The sequence below is a fragment of the Ostrea edulis genome, chromosome 7 (genome assembly GCF_947568905.1).
Source record: "Ostrea edulis chromosome 7, xbOstEdul1.1, whole genome shotgun sequence".
Classification (NCBI taxonomy): Eukaryota; Metazoa; Mollusca; class Bivalvia; order Ostreida; family Ostreidae; genus Ostrea; species Ostrea edulis.
This window is the reverse complement of record NC_079170.1, coordinates 70158769-70176719: the sequence shown is the minus strand read 5'-3', so window position 1 is coordinate 70176719 and position 17951 is coordinate 70158769. Positions and strand designations below refer to the sequence as shown.

At 35.9% G+C, this 17951-nt stretch overlaps 2 protein-coding genes across 6 annotated transcripts in view; one reads left to right on the top strand and one right to left on the bottom strand.

Moving 5' to 3' along the window:
- Window positions 1–7070, bottom strand: part of LOC125655455 (monoglyceride lipase-like) — a 29128-nt gene extending 22058 nt beyond the window's left edge. For both annotated transcript variants that reach the window (XM_056145236.1, XM_048885761.2), the window contains exons 1-4: window positions 6677–7070; window positions 4995–5101; window positions 3049–3185; window positions 2288–2395 (exon numbers count right to left, since the gene is read on the bottom strand). In XM_056145236.1, coding sequence (XP_056001211.1) covers window positions 2288–2395; window positions 3049–3185; window positions 4995–5101; window positions 6677–6768 — 444 coding nt within the window. In that variant the 5' untranslated portion in view covers window positions 6769–7070. The remainder of the gene's footprint in view (window positions 1–2287; window positions 2396–3048; window positions 3186–4994; window positions 5102–6676) is intronic.
- Window positions 7071–7076: 6 nt separating this feature from the next.
- LOC125655454 (L-threonine dehydratase catabolic TdcB-like) lies at window positions 7077–17620 on the top strand. 4 transcript variants are annotated; one of them, XM_048885757.2, is made up of 7 exons: window positions 7077–7214; window positions 9893–10107; window positions 11127–11323; window positions 12234–12364; window positions 15087–15235; window positions 16370–16459; window positions 17327–17620. In XM_048885757.2, exons 2-7 carry the CDS (start codon window positions 9930–9932, stop codon window positions 17563–17565), a joined length of 984 nt encoding a protein of 327 aa, XP_048741714.1. In that variant the 5' UTR covers window positions 7077–7214; window positions 9893–9929; the 3' UTR covers window positions 17566–17620. The 4 variants fall into 4 exon arrangements, with proteins under 4 accessions (XP_048741714.1, XP_048741716.1, XP_048741715.1 ...); XM_048885759.2 differs by lacking the exon at window positions 12234–12364 and adding an exon at window positions 13254–13381 and having other exon boundaries at window positions 7078–7214; XM_048885758.2 differs by having other exon boundaries at window positions 7085–7214; window positions 9916–10107.
- Window positions 17621–17951: the final 331 nt, after the last annotated feature.

Here is a 17951-nt window from a genome sequence, read left to right as displayed (position 1 = left end):
CCACCTTAATGATATACTATGATGGAGAGAGAGAGCCACCTTAATGATATACTATAATGTAGAGAGCAACCTTGATGACACACTATGATGAAGAGAGCCACCTTAATGATATACTATGATGTAAAGAGCAACCTTGATGACACACTATGATGAAGAGAGCCACCTTAAAGGAAGTGAACATGAAAAAAATATTTGTTGCATAATAAACTTAAAAGACCTCCTGAAACTAAATAGTGTGGCCTGAATTTAATTTGCTTGTTTCTATTACGAGATTTGATCAATTAAACACTCTAAGTTGAAGGTTTATGGAGGTCATCCATTATTTCCCAGTATGCATCACTTGCTCTGATGTAGATGAGACACATTGCTGTTGTTGACTGGGTCACTATTATACAGAAGAAATTTATTGGATTCATATTAGAATTAATGGATAAGGTTTTGGAGCAAAAAGAATTGAAATCAAATCTAATTACAATGCATTAAGATAAAGAAGAAAACACTCCCACAAAATAACTCCAGTTCCTCCAACTTCTGAACTTACTCAGAAGCACTATAATACTGTTATATTTCAAGATTCCAAATCAATTAATTTTATTAGATTTTAAAATATTTGGAGATAATTAAGGTGACTGTGTCTTAAAAGTACTGCAATATAGGCATATAATTTATATATTTTATAATAATTGATGTACATGGACAACAGATAAATTTCAGAAATGCAATTTACAGTTATATTATTTATTTACACTAATAAAAATTACTTATTCAGAATCTGTATCAAAATCTGAGGTTTCAAGAAATCCTTTATATTTGCAGTGCTTTTAGGAAATGCTCCCATTATTTATGTCACAACCAATGAGGGTAAAACTACTCTGATTTTCCCCCCAAGAGGCTGACCCCGTCTGACCTAATTGATAAACTGTCTGTAGGCCATAAATCTTGATAGCATGCCTGCAACAGAATTGTTACTGTATTCTATCACATGTGTGTGTGTAATTGGAAATATTTACACACAAATGCCATGTTATGTTTAGATTTTAATACATGTGAATACAGAAGGTATTTTTCATTTTCGTGTTTTTCTTACTTGTTTAATTAACAACTTGTTATCCAAGTCCTCTGAGACCCTTCCTCTCTGGATACATAAATCTATGGATAAATGTAAGCTGTCTCAATTATAACAGGACTTAAACACACCATGTCAAAATATGGGTTATAATAGAGAACTGCACTTTATGTGTATATCCATGTAATCTGACACAAAATGTTCAAACTCATGACAACAAAGACACCCCTTGAATGTACATAATTCCTCTCTCATTAAAATAAATTGCTGGTAAAGAAGAATTATTCTGAAAAACCATTTCTTCCTCTGTAACATCAGGTTCAAACTGATATCCCATATTTAATTCACTTTCTGCTGATGACATTTTAACATTGATGCTTACAATGTGCCAAAAATACACAATGTGTCCAACTGACATCAGCATCAGTGCTGCCCTCTAGTGGATGCTAAGAGATAACCCAGTAGGGAGGTAATATTTTTTTCAATATGGCAGCTCCCAAGGATTGAAAAGATTCGTTAATCTTTATGAAATATCTCCCTACTAAAGAAAGCTACATCTTATTGATTTTCAGAATTCATTATATACATCAAAATGACAAATTTAAACCCTTTGTCACATTTTCATGTTCACTTCCTTTAATGATATACCATGATGGAAAGAGATAGCCACCTTAATGATATACTATGATTGAGAGAGAGCCACCTTAATGACACACTATGATGTAGATAGCAACCTTGATGACATACTATGATGAAGAGAGCCACCTTAACAGATATACTATGATGGAGAGAGAACCAGCTTAATGACACAATATGACGTAAAGAGAGCCACCTTATTGACACATTATGATGTAGAGAGCCACCTTAATGATATACTATGATGTAGAGAGCCACCTTAATGACACTATGATGTTGAGAGCCTCCTTAATAATATATTATGATGAAGAGAGCCACCTTAATGACACACTAAGATGTAGAGAGCCACCTTAATGACATACATGTACCATGATGTAAAGAGCCACCTTAATGACACACTATGATGTACAGAGCCACCTTAATGACACACTATGATGTAAAGAGCCACCTTAATGACACACTATGATGTAGAGAGCCACCTTAATGACACACTATGATGTAGAGAGCCACCTTAATGACACACTATGATGTAGAGAGCCACCTTAATGACATACTATGATGGAGAGAACAACCTTAATGACATACTTTGATGGGAAGCATGCTAGAAATAGCTACAATGGCGGGCCCCGATGTGATCACTCCCTTGAAGAAGTCGGGTTGGCTGGTGGCTGCCAGAAGTGTGATGGCTCCTCCCTAGAGAATAAAGAGAAATCAATGTTACAAGTAATACTGCTTACTTTAATTGATTCAATAACTCTTCTTAAAGACTCAATCAAAAATGTTTTCAATTGAAGTACAGTAATATATATACATTTGTATATCTGAGTCTGCCATTTTGTTTAAGACTTATGGTATGTTCTCTAAGCACTTTTCAAACACCTCATTAACTCATTTTCAAAGACCTTTAAAGCACTTCACAAGCTTTTTTCCAGCATAATAAATTCAGATGCTTTAAGTTTGACATCATCTTGAAAGGATGATATGCTACTATATCTGCAAGATTATAAACAGAAACATTTTTTAATGAAATTAGACTGCCACAAAATTACTTTTTAAAGTTTTAATCAAACCATCTACCTATTTCTATTTTAGAGCAGTTGAAAGAAAATTACAACCATAGGAATCAAAATTCAAGAATTTTACATAAAAATCCAGTACTATCTAAAGTGTACTTAGAATTGAATCACTTTTCAAGATTTGTGAGAACCCTGTATTTAATGCCACAAAACTGCATGCTAATTTTAATGTAGAATGAGGCCAAAATTGAAATATACATGAATATTACCATAGAATGTTCGAATATGAAGAACCGTAGATCTGGATATTGAAATATACATGAATGTTACCATAGAATGTCCGAATATGAAGAGCCTTAGATCTGGATATTTGTTTTTGACCTCGTTACAGTGTTGGAATATGACAGATGTGTATTCATCGAAATCGTCCACGTGATTGTGAATCCCATCACTCTGTCCGTGGCCAACTGAAAATCCACATCAAAATGACTACCAAGACATCAGTTACAAACACAATGTACATGTGAAATAGACATTCCCCAACATATACTCCCTTTCCTTAAAAATTAGTTTCTCCTTAAAAAAAAGTATTTCTCAGGAATCCATATTCACAAAACATACTTGTGTGTGTGTGTGTGTGTGGGTGGGGGGGGGGGGGATTTGCTGACTTTGGAGCCATAGACCAAGTGCAGAAATGTCATGTTAGATTATCAAATTGAAATGAGCAGTAGTGAAGGCTTTATTTCAATTAACTTAAGAGACCTGTAGTTCTCTGGGAAATACTGGGACAATAGAATCTATCCCAATATTTCCCCAGAGAGCTACAGATTTGTGGCTAGATCTTAACCCAGCTCGCTGTATCATTAATGAAGTGTCAAACTTCCACCAAGCACTGATGTAAAGTATACTTTTAAAGGGTAAAATTGTTTATTTTGATATTGTAATCGTACAAGTACATGTGTATATACAAACACTAATTATAAGTTTAATATACACATGATGCACAATTTAATTTGATGTTTACAGCAAACACTAATATACATTAATTTTGATGTTATCATCACTGTGCGTAAATACAAACAGCAAACACTAATATACATTAAATTTGATGTTTTCATCACTATACTGTATGTAAATACAAACAGCAAACACTAATATACATTTAATTTTGATGTTTTCATCACTGTACGTAAATACAAACAGCAAACACTAATATACATTAAATTTGATGTTTTCATCACTATACTGTACATAAATACACACAGCAAACACTAATATACATTTAATTTTGATGTTTTCATCACTATACTGTAAATACAAACAGCAAACACTAAAATACATTTAATTCTGATGTTTTCTCACCACAGGCGAGATTGAATATATACACCATGCAGATTAAGTTTTGGCCTGCTCTCTCTGTATCACTGAAGTTTTGCTGTCTTATTGTATTTTTCTATACATATCATATGTTATATTCATTTTAACATTTCAATCATGTTCATGATTATGGGAACAATTTCCTTTTTGTACATATTTTTGTTACGGGATTTGGCCTTTATATTCTATGACTTTTTATGTTTTGTTACACAGATTTGGCCTTTATATCTTATGACTTTTGATGTTACTTGTGACAAGCTTGTGACAGGCATCGTCACAAAAAACACAGGTGTCAGAAAAAAGAACCTGTGGTTTGCGACAACACTTGTTACAGCACTGTGAATTGAATTTATCATTCTATTGAAATTGATCCTAATTGTGATTGTTCATATCAAAAGTATGAACATTCAAATTCTCAGTGTTCTTGCTAATTATTTATTTAGTTTTCAGTCTAATGATATACAATCACCTGCTCCTTGGTTCATGCACAAGTTCGTTCCCTTTATCTAGCAATGCTCTGAACCTTGGTTACGGGAATATTATTCAAAGAAGTTACATGGAAATCCGGGTTAGAATAGGTCCTCAGTACCCCTTTGCTTGTCGTAGGAGGCGACTAAATGGGGTGATCCTTCGGATGATCAAAACTGCAAAACCTGAGACCCCCGTGTCACAGCAGGTGTGGCACGATAAAGATCCCTCCCTGCTTAAAGGCAGTAAGCGCCGAACATAAGCCTAAATTTTGTAGCCCTTCACCAGCAATGGTAATTAACGTCTCCATATGAGGAGAAAATTATCAAGAGGAATGTTAAACATAAATATATAATCAATCAATCAAAGAAATTAAAAAATATAAACCTAAAGAAACACCGGAATAGAAATATTAAAGAAGATAAAATTACCGTGATCATGAGAAAACACGTAGAATCCAATATGGACGAGAGCCTCTGCTAAATCATCATACCACAGACAATGTTCACCCAAGCCATGGCAAAGGAAAATCAGAGCCCTGTTCATAAAAATAAATTACGATCACTACAGTCCAATTCATTCAGTACATGTACTTCATTTTCATCATACCACAGACAATGTTCACCCAAGCCATGGCAGAGGAAAATCAGAGCCCTGTTCATAAAAATAAATTACGATCACTACAGTCCAATTCATTCAGTACATGTACTTCATTTTCATCATACCACAGACAATGTTCACCCAAGCCATGGCAAAGGAAAATCAGAGCCCTGTTCATAAAAATAAATTACGATCACTACAGTCCAATTCATTCAGTACATGTACTTCATTTTCATCATACCACAGACAATGTTCACCCAAGCCATGGCAAAGGAAAATCAGAGCCCTGTTCATAAAAATAAATTACGATCACTACAGTCCAATTCATTCAGTACATGTACTTCATTTTCATCATACCACAGACAATGTTCACCCAAGCCATGGCAAAGGAAAATCAGAGCCCTGTTCATAAAAATAAATTACGATCACTACAGTCCAATTCATTCAGTACATGTACTTCATTTTCATCATACCACAGACAATGTTCACCCAAGCCATGGCAAAGGAAAATCAGAGCCATGTTCATAAAAATAAATTACGATCAATACACGGTCCAATTCATTTAGTACATGTACTTCATTTTCATCATACCACAAACAATGTTCACCCAAGCCATGGCAAAGGAAAATCAGAGCCCTGTTCATAAAAATAAATTAGGATCACTACACAGTCCAATTCATTCAGTACATGTACTTCATTTTCATCATAAGAATAAAATTTCGCTACATGTATACATATACAATTTTATAGATATATATAAAGTATTTTCCTATTACTTAGTAGACTAAGTTTGCCGCATGTATACATTATATATAAAATTTTTAATTCTTTACATACTGGACATAGTATAGTTTTTCTTCTTAGATCTTTCTAATAGATATTTTCAACACAATTTGAGTGTCATGCAATGCATACATGTACATGATGTATAACTAGTATATGAATATACTACAAAACAACTTAACAAAATCCTCATTGTATGAAGTATATATATGTACAGACTTTCACATAACAATGTATGAAGTATATACATTACAGACTTTCACATAACAATGTATAAAGTATATATACATGTACAGCTAGACTTTCACATAACATTGTATGAAAAATTATGTATGGATTTTCACACGTAAATAATGCAAGCATTTCAAAGGGCTCAGAAGGCCGTACAACAAGAGTGCACTCGGGTCATGGAAATTGAATATTGTGAATCTTGTTCATGCCACATATAATAATCAGATAATGACAATAATTACAATGTACATCAATTCTGAATCGGGCTATTGTTTCTTATTACTAAATTATTTTCTGACACTGGTAAAGCACTCAAAAAAGAACACAGAAAAAAACAGTAAGTGTATATAGTCGAATTTCAATACGATCTGCATAACTTGTTTATGTCATAAGCACGAGTCTTATACCGTATATATACCCTCAGGGTCTCGTAAGGTTAAGTGATGACAGCTGTTGGCGATGCAGAAAATACTTTCTATATGTGCTAATGAATTCTTACCTAGGCTTTTCCTCTGAAAACCAATGCTTGCAAAATATTTTCTTATCGTCCTCTGATTTGATGAATTTTGTTTCGCTCTGAACTGTCGGCATGATGACAGCTGCAGCGCTAAATCGTACCCAATCAACTTGAATTATTGAGGTGAATGACCCCGATAGAGCGTCTCACTGACACTGACGTTGTTGTAGTAAAAATTTTATGAAGGCCGAACCCTTTTTTAAATGGTATCGTAGGAAACCATATTACAGGCACCGCTAGAAGTGCACAAATCAATGAGTTTAATTCCGAAGCATAATACACGCATACATATAATACAGATCAATCAATGGATTAGTGTATATACGCTTCTATTCTGTTTTATACGGTTATTATTGCTGGATTTTTATTTTTATTTTAGAGTGGCCTCCCTTTTTACGTAAATACAACATGATAAGATTAAGCCCAAGTCACGTTACATGCAGTCAACATAAGTGATCTGTATCTGTTTTAAAATTCTGCAGAGGTCTGGTGTCCAGTTGTCAATTTATTCCCGGCACAGGTAAATATTATTCAACTCGCACATATATATATATATATATATAACCAGTTGGTAAACAGCCTGTCACATAATTTACTTTTTTTTTTTGTTGAACTTGAGGCATAGTTTTTGAACTTCATCCAGATGTTTATATCATTAGTATATTTATGTTGCATTCTATCGCTGCACAAGTTACACACTGTGGAACATCAGACAGTACGATTTAGATTTTCAGGCCCTGCTGCTTTTTACAGGTAAACATGAATTAGACATTAATACGGGGGCGGATCCAAACATTTCTCAAAAAGCGGAGTTTGACCCTAACGTTTTTCTACCCCCAAAAATGGGGATTTGCCTACCCAAAAAATGATGCAAAATCAAACAAAGAATGATGCAACCATTGTAACTCCCGCCTCCTTCAAATTCCCGACCTGACCTGCCTCTACGCAGAGTCCCAATTTTTGACCCATGCACACAAAACACTCATCAATGTAATTTGATGAGGGTCCATGAATAGGGGGGCCGACTGAAATATACAATATCATTTTCATCTTGAAATACAGCAATTTTCTCTTCAAAATATTTCATTTTGCTACTCTTATGGACCCATGTGATTTAAATTCTCAATAATGCACACTAACTGTGTATGTAACATTTCAGGTGCATAGCATATATTGTAAAGACAAAATATATGTCATATTGGGTTACATTACCAGGTTTGATAGAATTCGCATATATCATAATTCATAATCCCTAATCGTGGCAAGTAAAAAATGTAAGTCAACAAAATTATTGGATCAATCAGAAATTTAACCGGTACCCTTGCATTACTAGTAAAGTGCGTTGGAAACGACATTAAAATTTTCTGAAGACAAGAATCAAACAATTAGCATTTCTGCTTCTGGTGAACAAAAGGTAGGGCGGCAAATCCCCGAATTCCCAAAGGCTACATTGATCGTTATTTGGTCATAACCACTTAGATTTTATGAAAGAGTCGAATGCTGTCTGACGTGCTTCATACCAATTGTTTGGCCAATTTGTCAGACTGCGGATTACTTCGTTTATCTGATCAAGATATAGGGCCCACGGCGGGTGTGACCGGTCGACAGGGGATGCTTACTCATCTTAGGCACCTGATCTCACCTCTGATATATACATGGGTCCGTGTTTGCCCAACTCTCTATTTAGTAATCCTTTAGGAGTTATGAGATTGATCACTGTTCGTTTATCTCTATTTAGTAATCCTTTAGGAGTTATGAGATTGATCACTGTTCCTTTATCTTAACGTGTTCCTTTCTTTCAAATGATAACACTGGTGCATTAAGATACATGATAACACTGGTGCATTAAGATACATGATAACACTGGTGCATTAAGATACATGATAACACTGGTGCATTAAGATACATGATAACACTGGTGCATTAAGATACATGATAACACTGGTGCATTAAGATACATGGTCGTTCTATGTACGTTATGACGATCTAGTTCGTCAATACAACCTCGCATTGGGTCATATGCTGTCTGACGTGTTCCATATCGATTGTTAGGCCGTTCTTGGCACACTAATTTTGACTACGGATAACTATGTTTGCCTGATCAGGATATAGGGCTCACGGTGGGTGTGACCGGTCGACAGGGGATGCTTACTCCTCCTAGGCACCTGATCTCATCTCTGATGTGTCCAGGGGTCCGTGTTTGTCCAACTATCTACTTTGTATTGCTTACAGGAGTTGTGAGATGGATCACTGCTCGTTATCTTCACCTTTCATGTACATACTGTCATAAAATAAAGTATGCGTATCAGATACAGGTAATGAAAGGAAATATATTAGGAGTAGTGAAGTTAAAAGGCCCCAAGAGGTGTAGCAAGTTTAAGATACCCAGTCACTTGTCATTTGCCATTTCTTCCCGCAGTTCTCCCTACTATCAATTTTACTGGAGACAAAAGTAAGTATTTCTTTCTTTTTTTTTTCAAATGAAGGAATAAAAAAAACATTTTACCCTGCTGTTCAATGATTCACATCCCATGGGGATTCGGAAGTAGAATAGTTGCCGTAAGAGGTGGATAAATGAGGCGGTCCTTCGGATGAGACCGCATAACCCGAGGTCCCGTGTCAACAGCAGGTGTAGCACGATAAATATCTCTCCCTGCTCAAAGGCGATAAGCGCCGAGCATAGGCTTCATTTTTACAGCCCTTCACTAGCAATGGTGACGTCTCCATATAAGTTAGCTGCAGAACTGTATCCCTCTGGAAAAATATTGGGACAGAGCAGAGAGCTAGATCTGCCCCAGTATTTTTTTTCAAAGACCTACAGTTCTGCAGCTACATATGGGTGAAAAATTCTTGAGATATACGTAAAACAATGTACATTCAATCAATGATTCACGGAAAATATAATCCTCATACAATTCAAGTGTTCAGACCTCAGTTTAGCGTACAACGTTCTGTAAGTGTAACGGTCAGCCAGGTTCGATCGCCGGTGGCCAGTTAGCTCATTTGATAGAGCACCTGACTAGAGATTCAGGGGGTCCGGGTTCGAATCCTGGTCTGGTTCGTTGCATTTTCTCCTTTTCTGTTACATAAGTAAAGAAGAATAGCAAGGTCACATGACCCACATGATTCATAAGTTTTGAGGAAAAGACGAATACACAATGTTGAAACCTGATAACAATTATTATACGCTTATTATAGGCAGGGTGTTCATCTTTCCTCAGTGTGATTCGTTACTATGACTTCTGATGATGATGTGGTGACGCTGGATGATATCCAACAGGCCAGAGATGTGATAATGACGTCACCTCTAAACGTCCGTAAGACGCCCATGTTAAAAGATATGACGTCATATTTTCCTGAACTTGATCAAAGCATGGGCCTGTGTATGAAACTAGAAGGCATGCAAACAACAGGTATATTGGTCAATTTCATGCATTAAATACATATACAATATGATACTTCACATGTATGATATAAGCGCCTAAAATGTATTTATGACCCCTATCAAAATATGCGCTTCAAATTTATTTACGACACCTATCAAAATATCATTATATTTTTTTAAAGATCAAAGGAGACGAGTGTAGTTTTTGTTTTCTACGATATGAAAAAGTTTCTACTGATAAAAAAAACCCACGGTTTTAATCTTCGCTAGAACAGTTTAAGGTGGATGTCACGCTAAGTATTCTTCACACAATTTTGACTTTATGAACAGAAGTGTAGAACTATAGTTTATATGACAATAAGCCTCGATCTGGATTGCGTATGGTGTTCCCTTAGTACAATTTTCCTATCTCACAAACGTACTAATACAGATTCTCTTCCATCGTCGGAAACCCACGGTTGAATACGCTTCGTTCCTCTCTGCATCACCCGTGGGTCCATTCCTTCCTACTCGCTCGTTCTCATGGATAAATAAGGAGGCAATTTGAATGGGTGCTCACAGTACACCGTAAGCGAATTTGTCCAATCAACAAGACGCATTCAGCCCAATTTCGGTATAAAATTGTTGTGATAGAAAATTAAGTTAATGCTACCTTTAAAAACAGAAGAAATCCATTACTATAATGATTACTTTGATTGAACGATGTTTTTAAATCTTCATTCATGAGAACGAGCGAGTAGGAATGAATGGACCCATGGATGATGGAGAGAGGAACGAATCGTAATCAACCGTGGGTTTCCGACGATGATTCTATTCCGGAAATCGGAGACACGGGGGGAGGGGGGTATTCATCTGTCTCCTCTATATCCGTCTTCATTTAAATTTCGGTTAGTACAAAATAAAGCCTGTATTTCAATATGCTTTATCAACTGAAGGGGACCACTAAAGGTCAAGGTCATTTATCGAAGACGATATTTGCCATACGGAAACGTGGTCATGCTTGGGGGCAATGCGTTTCATCTTTCTTTTTTTTAAATTGGTTTGTAGGTTCTTTCAAAATTCGCGGAGTAGCGAATCAAATGGCAAATCTTCCACCGGAAGTGAAGAACGGTACCAGGAAGTTAATCACGATGTCAGCCGGGAACTATGGGAAGGCATTTGCGTATACTTTGAATAAACTTAATCTTCCTGGGTTATGTTTGATGCCACTGACCGCGCCGTCAAATAGGATAACACTTATCAAGGTGAATATTATAAATGATCATCTCTAAAACATTTTCCTGAGATGGGAATGATTTACTAATACTTTTGGAGACTTGTCTCCATGTTATGAATGTATTAATGCTAGAGATAAAACTCGTTAGTAAAACCTAGATTTATTGTGTAGCAATGTATTTGAATAGTATATAATTTTCACCTGGTCGGTAGATATGGATATGGTCGTCCGAGCGTATCATGGCAAACGTTGCAGTATATGATCTTTCCCATTTGTTTTGTATTCGTTTTAATTTACATTTATATATTGTATGATTTTTGATTTTGTATTGAATTTATAATTATAGTTTGCACTTGTATACGTTTCCATAATTTGTATTCTATAGCATATATTTTCCATTTGTTTTTGTATATTTCATTTGTATTACAGTTATTTTCATTTGTATTGTATGTTTTATTCTGTATAAGGAAAATATACAATGCAAATTATTCTTACAGTACAAATATAAAAAATTATACAATACAAATGAAAAAGATGAAATTTTGCAACGTTTGACCTGTCGTACATATCGTATGCCTGGCTACATCCGTACAATGGATTTGTATACGTTCGCATTCCTCAAACACTTCAAAACTTGAAACTGCATCAGTACCTGTATATCTTAGCAATATTAATATAAAAAAAAGATTCCTTCACCATCGTCAGTAGTCCTGTATTTCAAGATTATAACTTGTATGTGTAAGGATATTAGATTAGAGTAGGGGCGGATCCTGGGAATTTTCAAATTATTTGTAAGGAGTAGGGATCCACAAAGAAATTTCAGACTTGTTTATATAAGGAATATACTTACTGCATGCCAGGAAGTGCAACATGTGCTGTGATGTTTAGCAGGCTGTTGGATTAGTATTATAATGATCTCTTTTTGTCTTTTTCACTAGAGTTACGGGGTGTCTGTGGAACAGTGCCCGAGCTCGGAATTAACGAGCGAAGTTAACAGATTTGTCGAGAAAGAAAATTATATTTATTACCACTCATTTGATGATGCGAGGTTGATTGCGGGTTACGGAAGGTACCAGCTGACATTTGACCTTTATCCTTTCATGCATGGTGTGTTTAGAATAACTGTAGAAATATTCACCAGTCGGTAATGCTATTCTAAGCAATGCGTGTTATCACAGATTTCGAAAGTCCTACCTTTGGATGTGATATTCCAAAACAATGTCATGATACTTCTCAAGATGTAATTATCAAACAAACAGAGTTTTTACGGAGAGCCCGGATCGGTAGCCATCCCTGTAATGTTAAGAATGCCGGACGTGACTCAAATGAAGTTGTGAAACACACTCTTGTGTAATAGCCAATCTACAGTAAAACACGGTTATAGCGAAGTGCTGGGAACGAACGAAATTAAATCGTTATAAACGCAGTTCGTCATATCCAAATTGTTCATGATATGTTTTAGAATTACTTTGCTGTAAGCGTGACTTCATTATAACCGCGTTCACTGCGACCCTCATTCGCAGCAGGCACCCTAGTCGCGAGATACTGGACGTTCGATAGCATGCTCTATTTCTATGAAGGACAATGATCCTCCCTTTTTCATTAAATTAAAATTCTTACTCATCGATGTTTTTCCTGATACGAACTACATGTACACGTAATGCAGCAGGGCCCTGGTGTCTATTTCTACATGTACATTTCTGTCAATCACTCACTGGGTTGGATGTTAGTGTTAACAGCATGGTGCATGGCCCGTCTCATCTACGTAAGATACTAATATTTCTTTCTTTATTCCATGAATAAAGCTATTTTATTACAGACTGCAAAGCGAGTTATTTCAGTTTTGGTCAATAGAAGTAGCTGCATATAATTGTTCATTTAGTGCTGAACAAGGTCTGTAACAATCATAGGCAGGCAAAAGCTTAAGGTGACAAGCGTCTGTTTTTATTAATATATAGAGTTTTGGTTGCGAGGTGGCTGTTCTGCCAAGCAGTGAGTTACAGTCAACTTTTTCTCAGTACGCGGCACAGAATTTTTCGGTATTTCATCCATTCGACGACCACTCGTTTATAGCAGGCTGTGGAAGGTAAACTAAATATCGAATGGAAGATGGTTAAACTTGTATTGAATATACATGTATATGTGGTAGTTAGAATCAAAGTCTGAACAAAATTTTACACACATATATATATATATATATATATATATGATCGAGATTGTTAAGTTTTATTTCACGTTCCCTTAAGAATACTACATTGTAGTCTATATAAGAGAAATAAACACCGGGCTATTTTGTCATATCTTTAACTGTATGAAAGGTTATATCAAGTAGCTGAACACATTTAATACATCACATAGTAAAATCTTTAGTACTAATTGTAGTTCGTAATTGATAAACAATATGTCGTCTTTAACTTTACCTTTAAAATCAAATGATATTTTTAATCCGAGTGTATGAATACTTTTTATTACATTTTCAGCAGTGAAATACCGAAATTTATCCACAGAATAAAAATTGTGGTTTCACAGTTCATATTTTTCCAATGAAAATAGCAAAAGTTTTCAATGAAAATAGCAAAAGTTTTATTTTCACAGCTACACTATTCATTCGTGATACAGATGATCACTCCAATTTACGTTATATATTATTATTTTTTCACGTTTTGTTTTATCTGAATACCCAGAATAAAATTGAATTAAAGTTGTCTTATCAAATGTATTTGATTTTTATATATATTTGGCATATTTCTTGTAAGGTACTATATTTTCTGAACAATATAATTGTTTTGAACATTAATACAGGAACAGCTAAAAGTGTTTTTACGGAGAAAACAAAGAAAATGTAATAAACATAAAATTCAATGTTTTTGTTGTTGGATATAGAATTTATTTCACTCCTAAGACAGGATTTTTTGGTATTTTTACTCTGCTCCGCACTCGTGAAAATATCAATAAAATCTTGTCTCACAAGTGAGATAAATTCTATATTCAACAACAAAACATTGAATATCTTCTATGTATTTAACAGATATATATATAATGCTGTAAATTGCACATGATTGTAGATTAATACTTTGTTTCTATAGCTACTCACCGTGTATGATGTGTTTTCTAACTTTCTTAGTTTTTTATTTTATCTTTGCATTAGTAAAATAAGAAAGCATAATTTTCCTGCTGAAATATTCATACAAATGACCGCCTACTCAAAATGTTTCGTACATCGTACACTGTGCTGCTCGATGTTGTTGTTTTTTAAAATAATTTCATCAGTTTCACAAGATAAGGTCAATATCTAGTATCCTGTAGTTTCAGTTTAGAGAACTTGTATCAATTATCGCCACGAAAATTGTTGATACTTCATAATATTTTCTTTATCCCCTGTATTTCAAATTCATATCTCGGGACTATCGCTTTTGTTTATTTTTTTACTTTTTTTTTTTTTTTTTGGAAGTTTTGAATAACATTAACAAAAATGCTAGTATCGTAATTTATTATTTCATGAAAATGACACAATTTCGTTCGAATAGGTTCTTTTCAGTGTGTGTTATACACAGTTCACGATGGGAGAATTCATTCATGCTAAGTATTTTTCTCAATAATGACTAACCTTTGATAGAGCCCTCACGGAAGTATAATGAATGAATTTACTCCGATGATTAAATTAATCATTTAAAATCAAGTAGTCCATTTAAATGTGGTATGTATGTGAATTACTAGATGTTGACCTAAAAATAGAAATAGGTTAAAGTGTAAAGCAGATTTTATATCTTCTTTTACCTTTCTTTATTCAGCATAGCTTTAGAAATTTTGGAAGATGACGTCAAACCTGACGTAGTTGTCGTCTGCTGCGGTGGCGGAGGGCTCGTGTCAGGGATTGCAGCAGGAATAAAACAGTCTGGACTGACGGACTGCAGGATATACGCGGTAGAGCCGGAGGGATGTAAGAGAGTGCATTTGATTAGGCCAATTAAAATCAATTGGTAGATTATCATCCCCGCCCGCCCCTCAAAAAAGGGCCCGTCCCGATTTTTTATTTTCGCAAAAATTACGATTTCAAATAAACTTGCTTCCCAGTAACTAGTCCGAAATATTTGACGTTTTCCTGGCTTTTTTTATGATTTTGATATTTACCGTGCCAGGAAAACGTCAGAACCGGCGCCATTACGTAAACTGGGAATTCGCCGCCTCCAGTTGGAGGCGGCATTCTCGGGTCGATTTTAAATACTTGCGAGCCGAATCCAATGTTAAAATCATAATTAATCAATAAAACGGTGACTCTTATACTTACTAATATCGATTTTTTGGGTTCTTTAATCACATAAACAGCCTCATGAAAACATTTTAAAATTCGGTTGACTACAATTGTGTGCTTCTGTTATCGAATTTTGGAGTGATATTTTCTTTTAATCGATATTATTAAGTACAAGAAGCATCATTTTATTGATTAATTATGAGTTTAATATTAAATTCGGCTCACGAGTATTTAAAATCGGCCCGAGAATGCCGCCTCCAAGTGGAGGCGGCGAATTTCCAATTTACGTAATGGCGCCGGTTCTGACGTTTTCCTGGCGCGGTAAATATCAACATCATAAAAAAGCCAGGAAAACGTCAGATATTTCGGACTACCCAGTAACATGAGTGAATGATTTTAAAAAGTCACAGAATGTTGGTTTTATATCTGCTACCAAGGATTCTTTGAATGTTAACTTGATTAACACTTTGTGTGATGCCTTCTGTCATTAATTTTCTTTTTCTCGGGCCATGAAAATTAAAAGATAAAATCCTCCCACCCGCCCCATATTTTTTTTTTGTGACCCCGGAAGATAATCTACTATTTAAGTTGAATTGTCCTTATTTTATAAAATGTAAATTAGGCTAAATGATTATCTTATGAATGGTGGCCACGAAAACAAGTTTCTGGTACGTCATACACTTTGTACGATATACCAGTCCCTACAAGGCCTCGTGTACTCAGATATCGCGCTTCAAGTGATACTGATAGCATTAATAGTGTGAAATATTGCAATACGTCTGTATTTAGCCAAACTAAGTGTGGATTTGATTATATACACAGCGAGAACCATGTACGAAAGCTTCAGAAAGGGAGAACCAGTCACGATGGCCGTCAGTTCTGTCGCTGCGGGATTATCTCCTCCATATGCAGGTCAGTTCTTATGTTACAGACTCTGAAGCATGCTACTACACAGCCAATGCGTTCCGTGCAAACTGTTCAGCGTTCCGTGCAAACCGTTCAGCGTTCCATGCAAACCTCAACGTTCCTTACAAACCTCTCAACGTTCCGTTCAAGCCGTTCAACGTTCCGTGCAAACCTCTCAACGTTCCATGCAAACCTCTCAACGTTCCATCCAGACCTCAACGTTCCGTGCAAACCGTTGAGCGTTCCGTGCAAATCGTTCAGTATTCCGTGTGAATCTTTCAGTTTTCCGTGCAAACCGTTGAGCGTTCCGTGCAAACTGTTGAGCGTTCCGTGCAAACCGTTGAGCGTTCCGTACAAACCGTTCAGCGTTCCGTGCAAACCTCTCAACGTTCCGTGCAAACTGTTTAACGTTCCGTGCAAATCGTTCTGTATTCCGTGTGAATCTCTCAGTTTTCCGTGCAAATCGTTCTGCCTTCCGTGCAAACCGTTGAGCGTTCCGTGCAAACCGTTCAGCGTTCCGTGCAAACCGTTCAGCGTTCCGTGCAAACCTCTCAACGTTCCGCGCAAATCGTTCAGTATCCCGTGTGAATCTTTCAGTTTTCCGTGCAAATCGTTCAGCGTTCTGTGCAAACCCTTAATTCAGCGTTTCGTGTAAAGCTTTTAGTTTTCCGCACAAACCGTTCAACTTTCCGTACAAAAATCGTTTTGTAGCGTTCTGTGCAAGTGGTATAGTAGTACACTTTAGGATCTGTATAACTTCAGTTATTCATTTCGAGGGTTAGATGTAAAAGGATTGTCCCTTAGCTTATTGTTGAGACATTTGTTACAATGTACTACAGCAGTGTTTTTTTGTTTGTTTGTTTTTTTCAATAGGAAAGTTAACATATCAATGTTGCCGGAAGTACGTAGAAGATGTGATCCTGGTGTCCGATGAAGAAATTCTGAATTGTATGTCAAGACTCTTTCATGTTGGCTTAGTGGCGGAACCCTCCGGCTGTGCTGCAATGGCAGCTATATTGAATAATAAAATCCCAAACGTCGCGGGGAAAAAAGTGGTAGCTGTTATCACCGGAAGTAATGTGACACTATCGGAAATGACATCATATCAATAGATATCAACACAACATAATGTTATTTGTTTATCGCTAATAAAAGTCGAGAATTGTTTATTTAAGCACCTTATGTTCAAGTGTACATACCATAATCAGGTATCCTTTTGGAACTATTCCTGGTGACGCAACTGCTAGCGTGATGTTTCCCAGAATGCAACAGCTATTCACGAAGTACGTGGATTAACGTGTTCTTTTATGAACTTCAAGTGATCTGCAATTTATTGTTACTGAACAGGCTAGGTATCGAACACTACAGCCGACATTACTAATAGAAGTGTGGGTTTCCCGGTATGACCTTAGAAACGGAGGTCCAGTGTCACGGTATTGACGCACAGAAAGAAATTTGAATAATAGCAGCCGCATAAAACAAACAGACAACACGTACT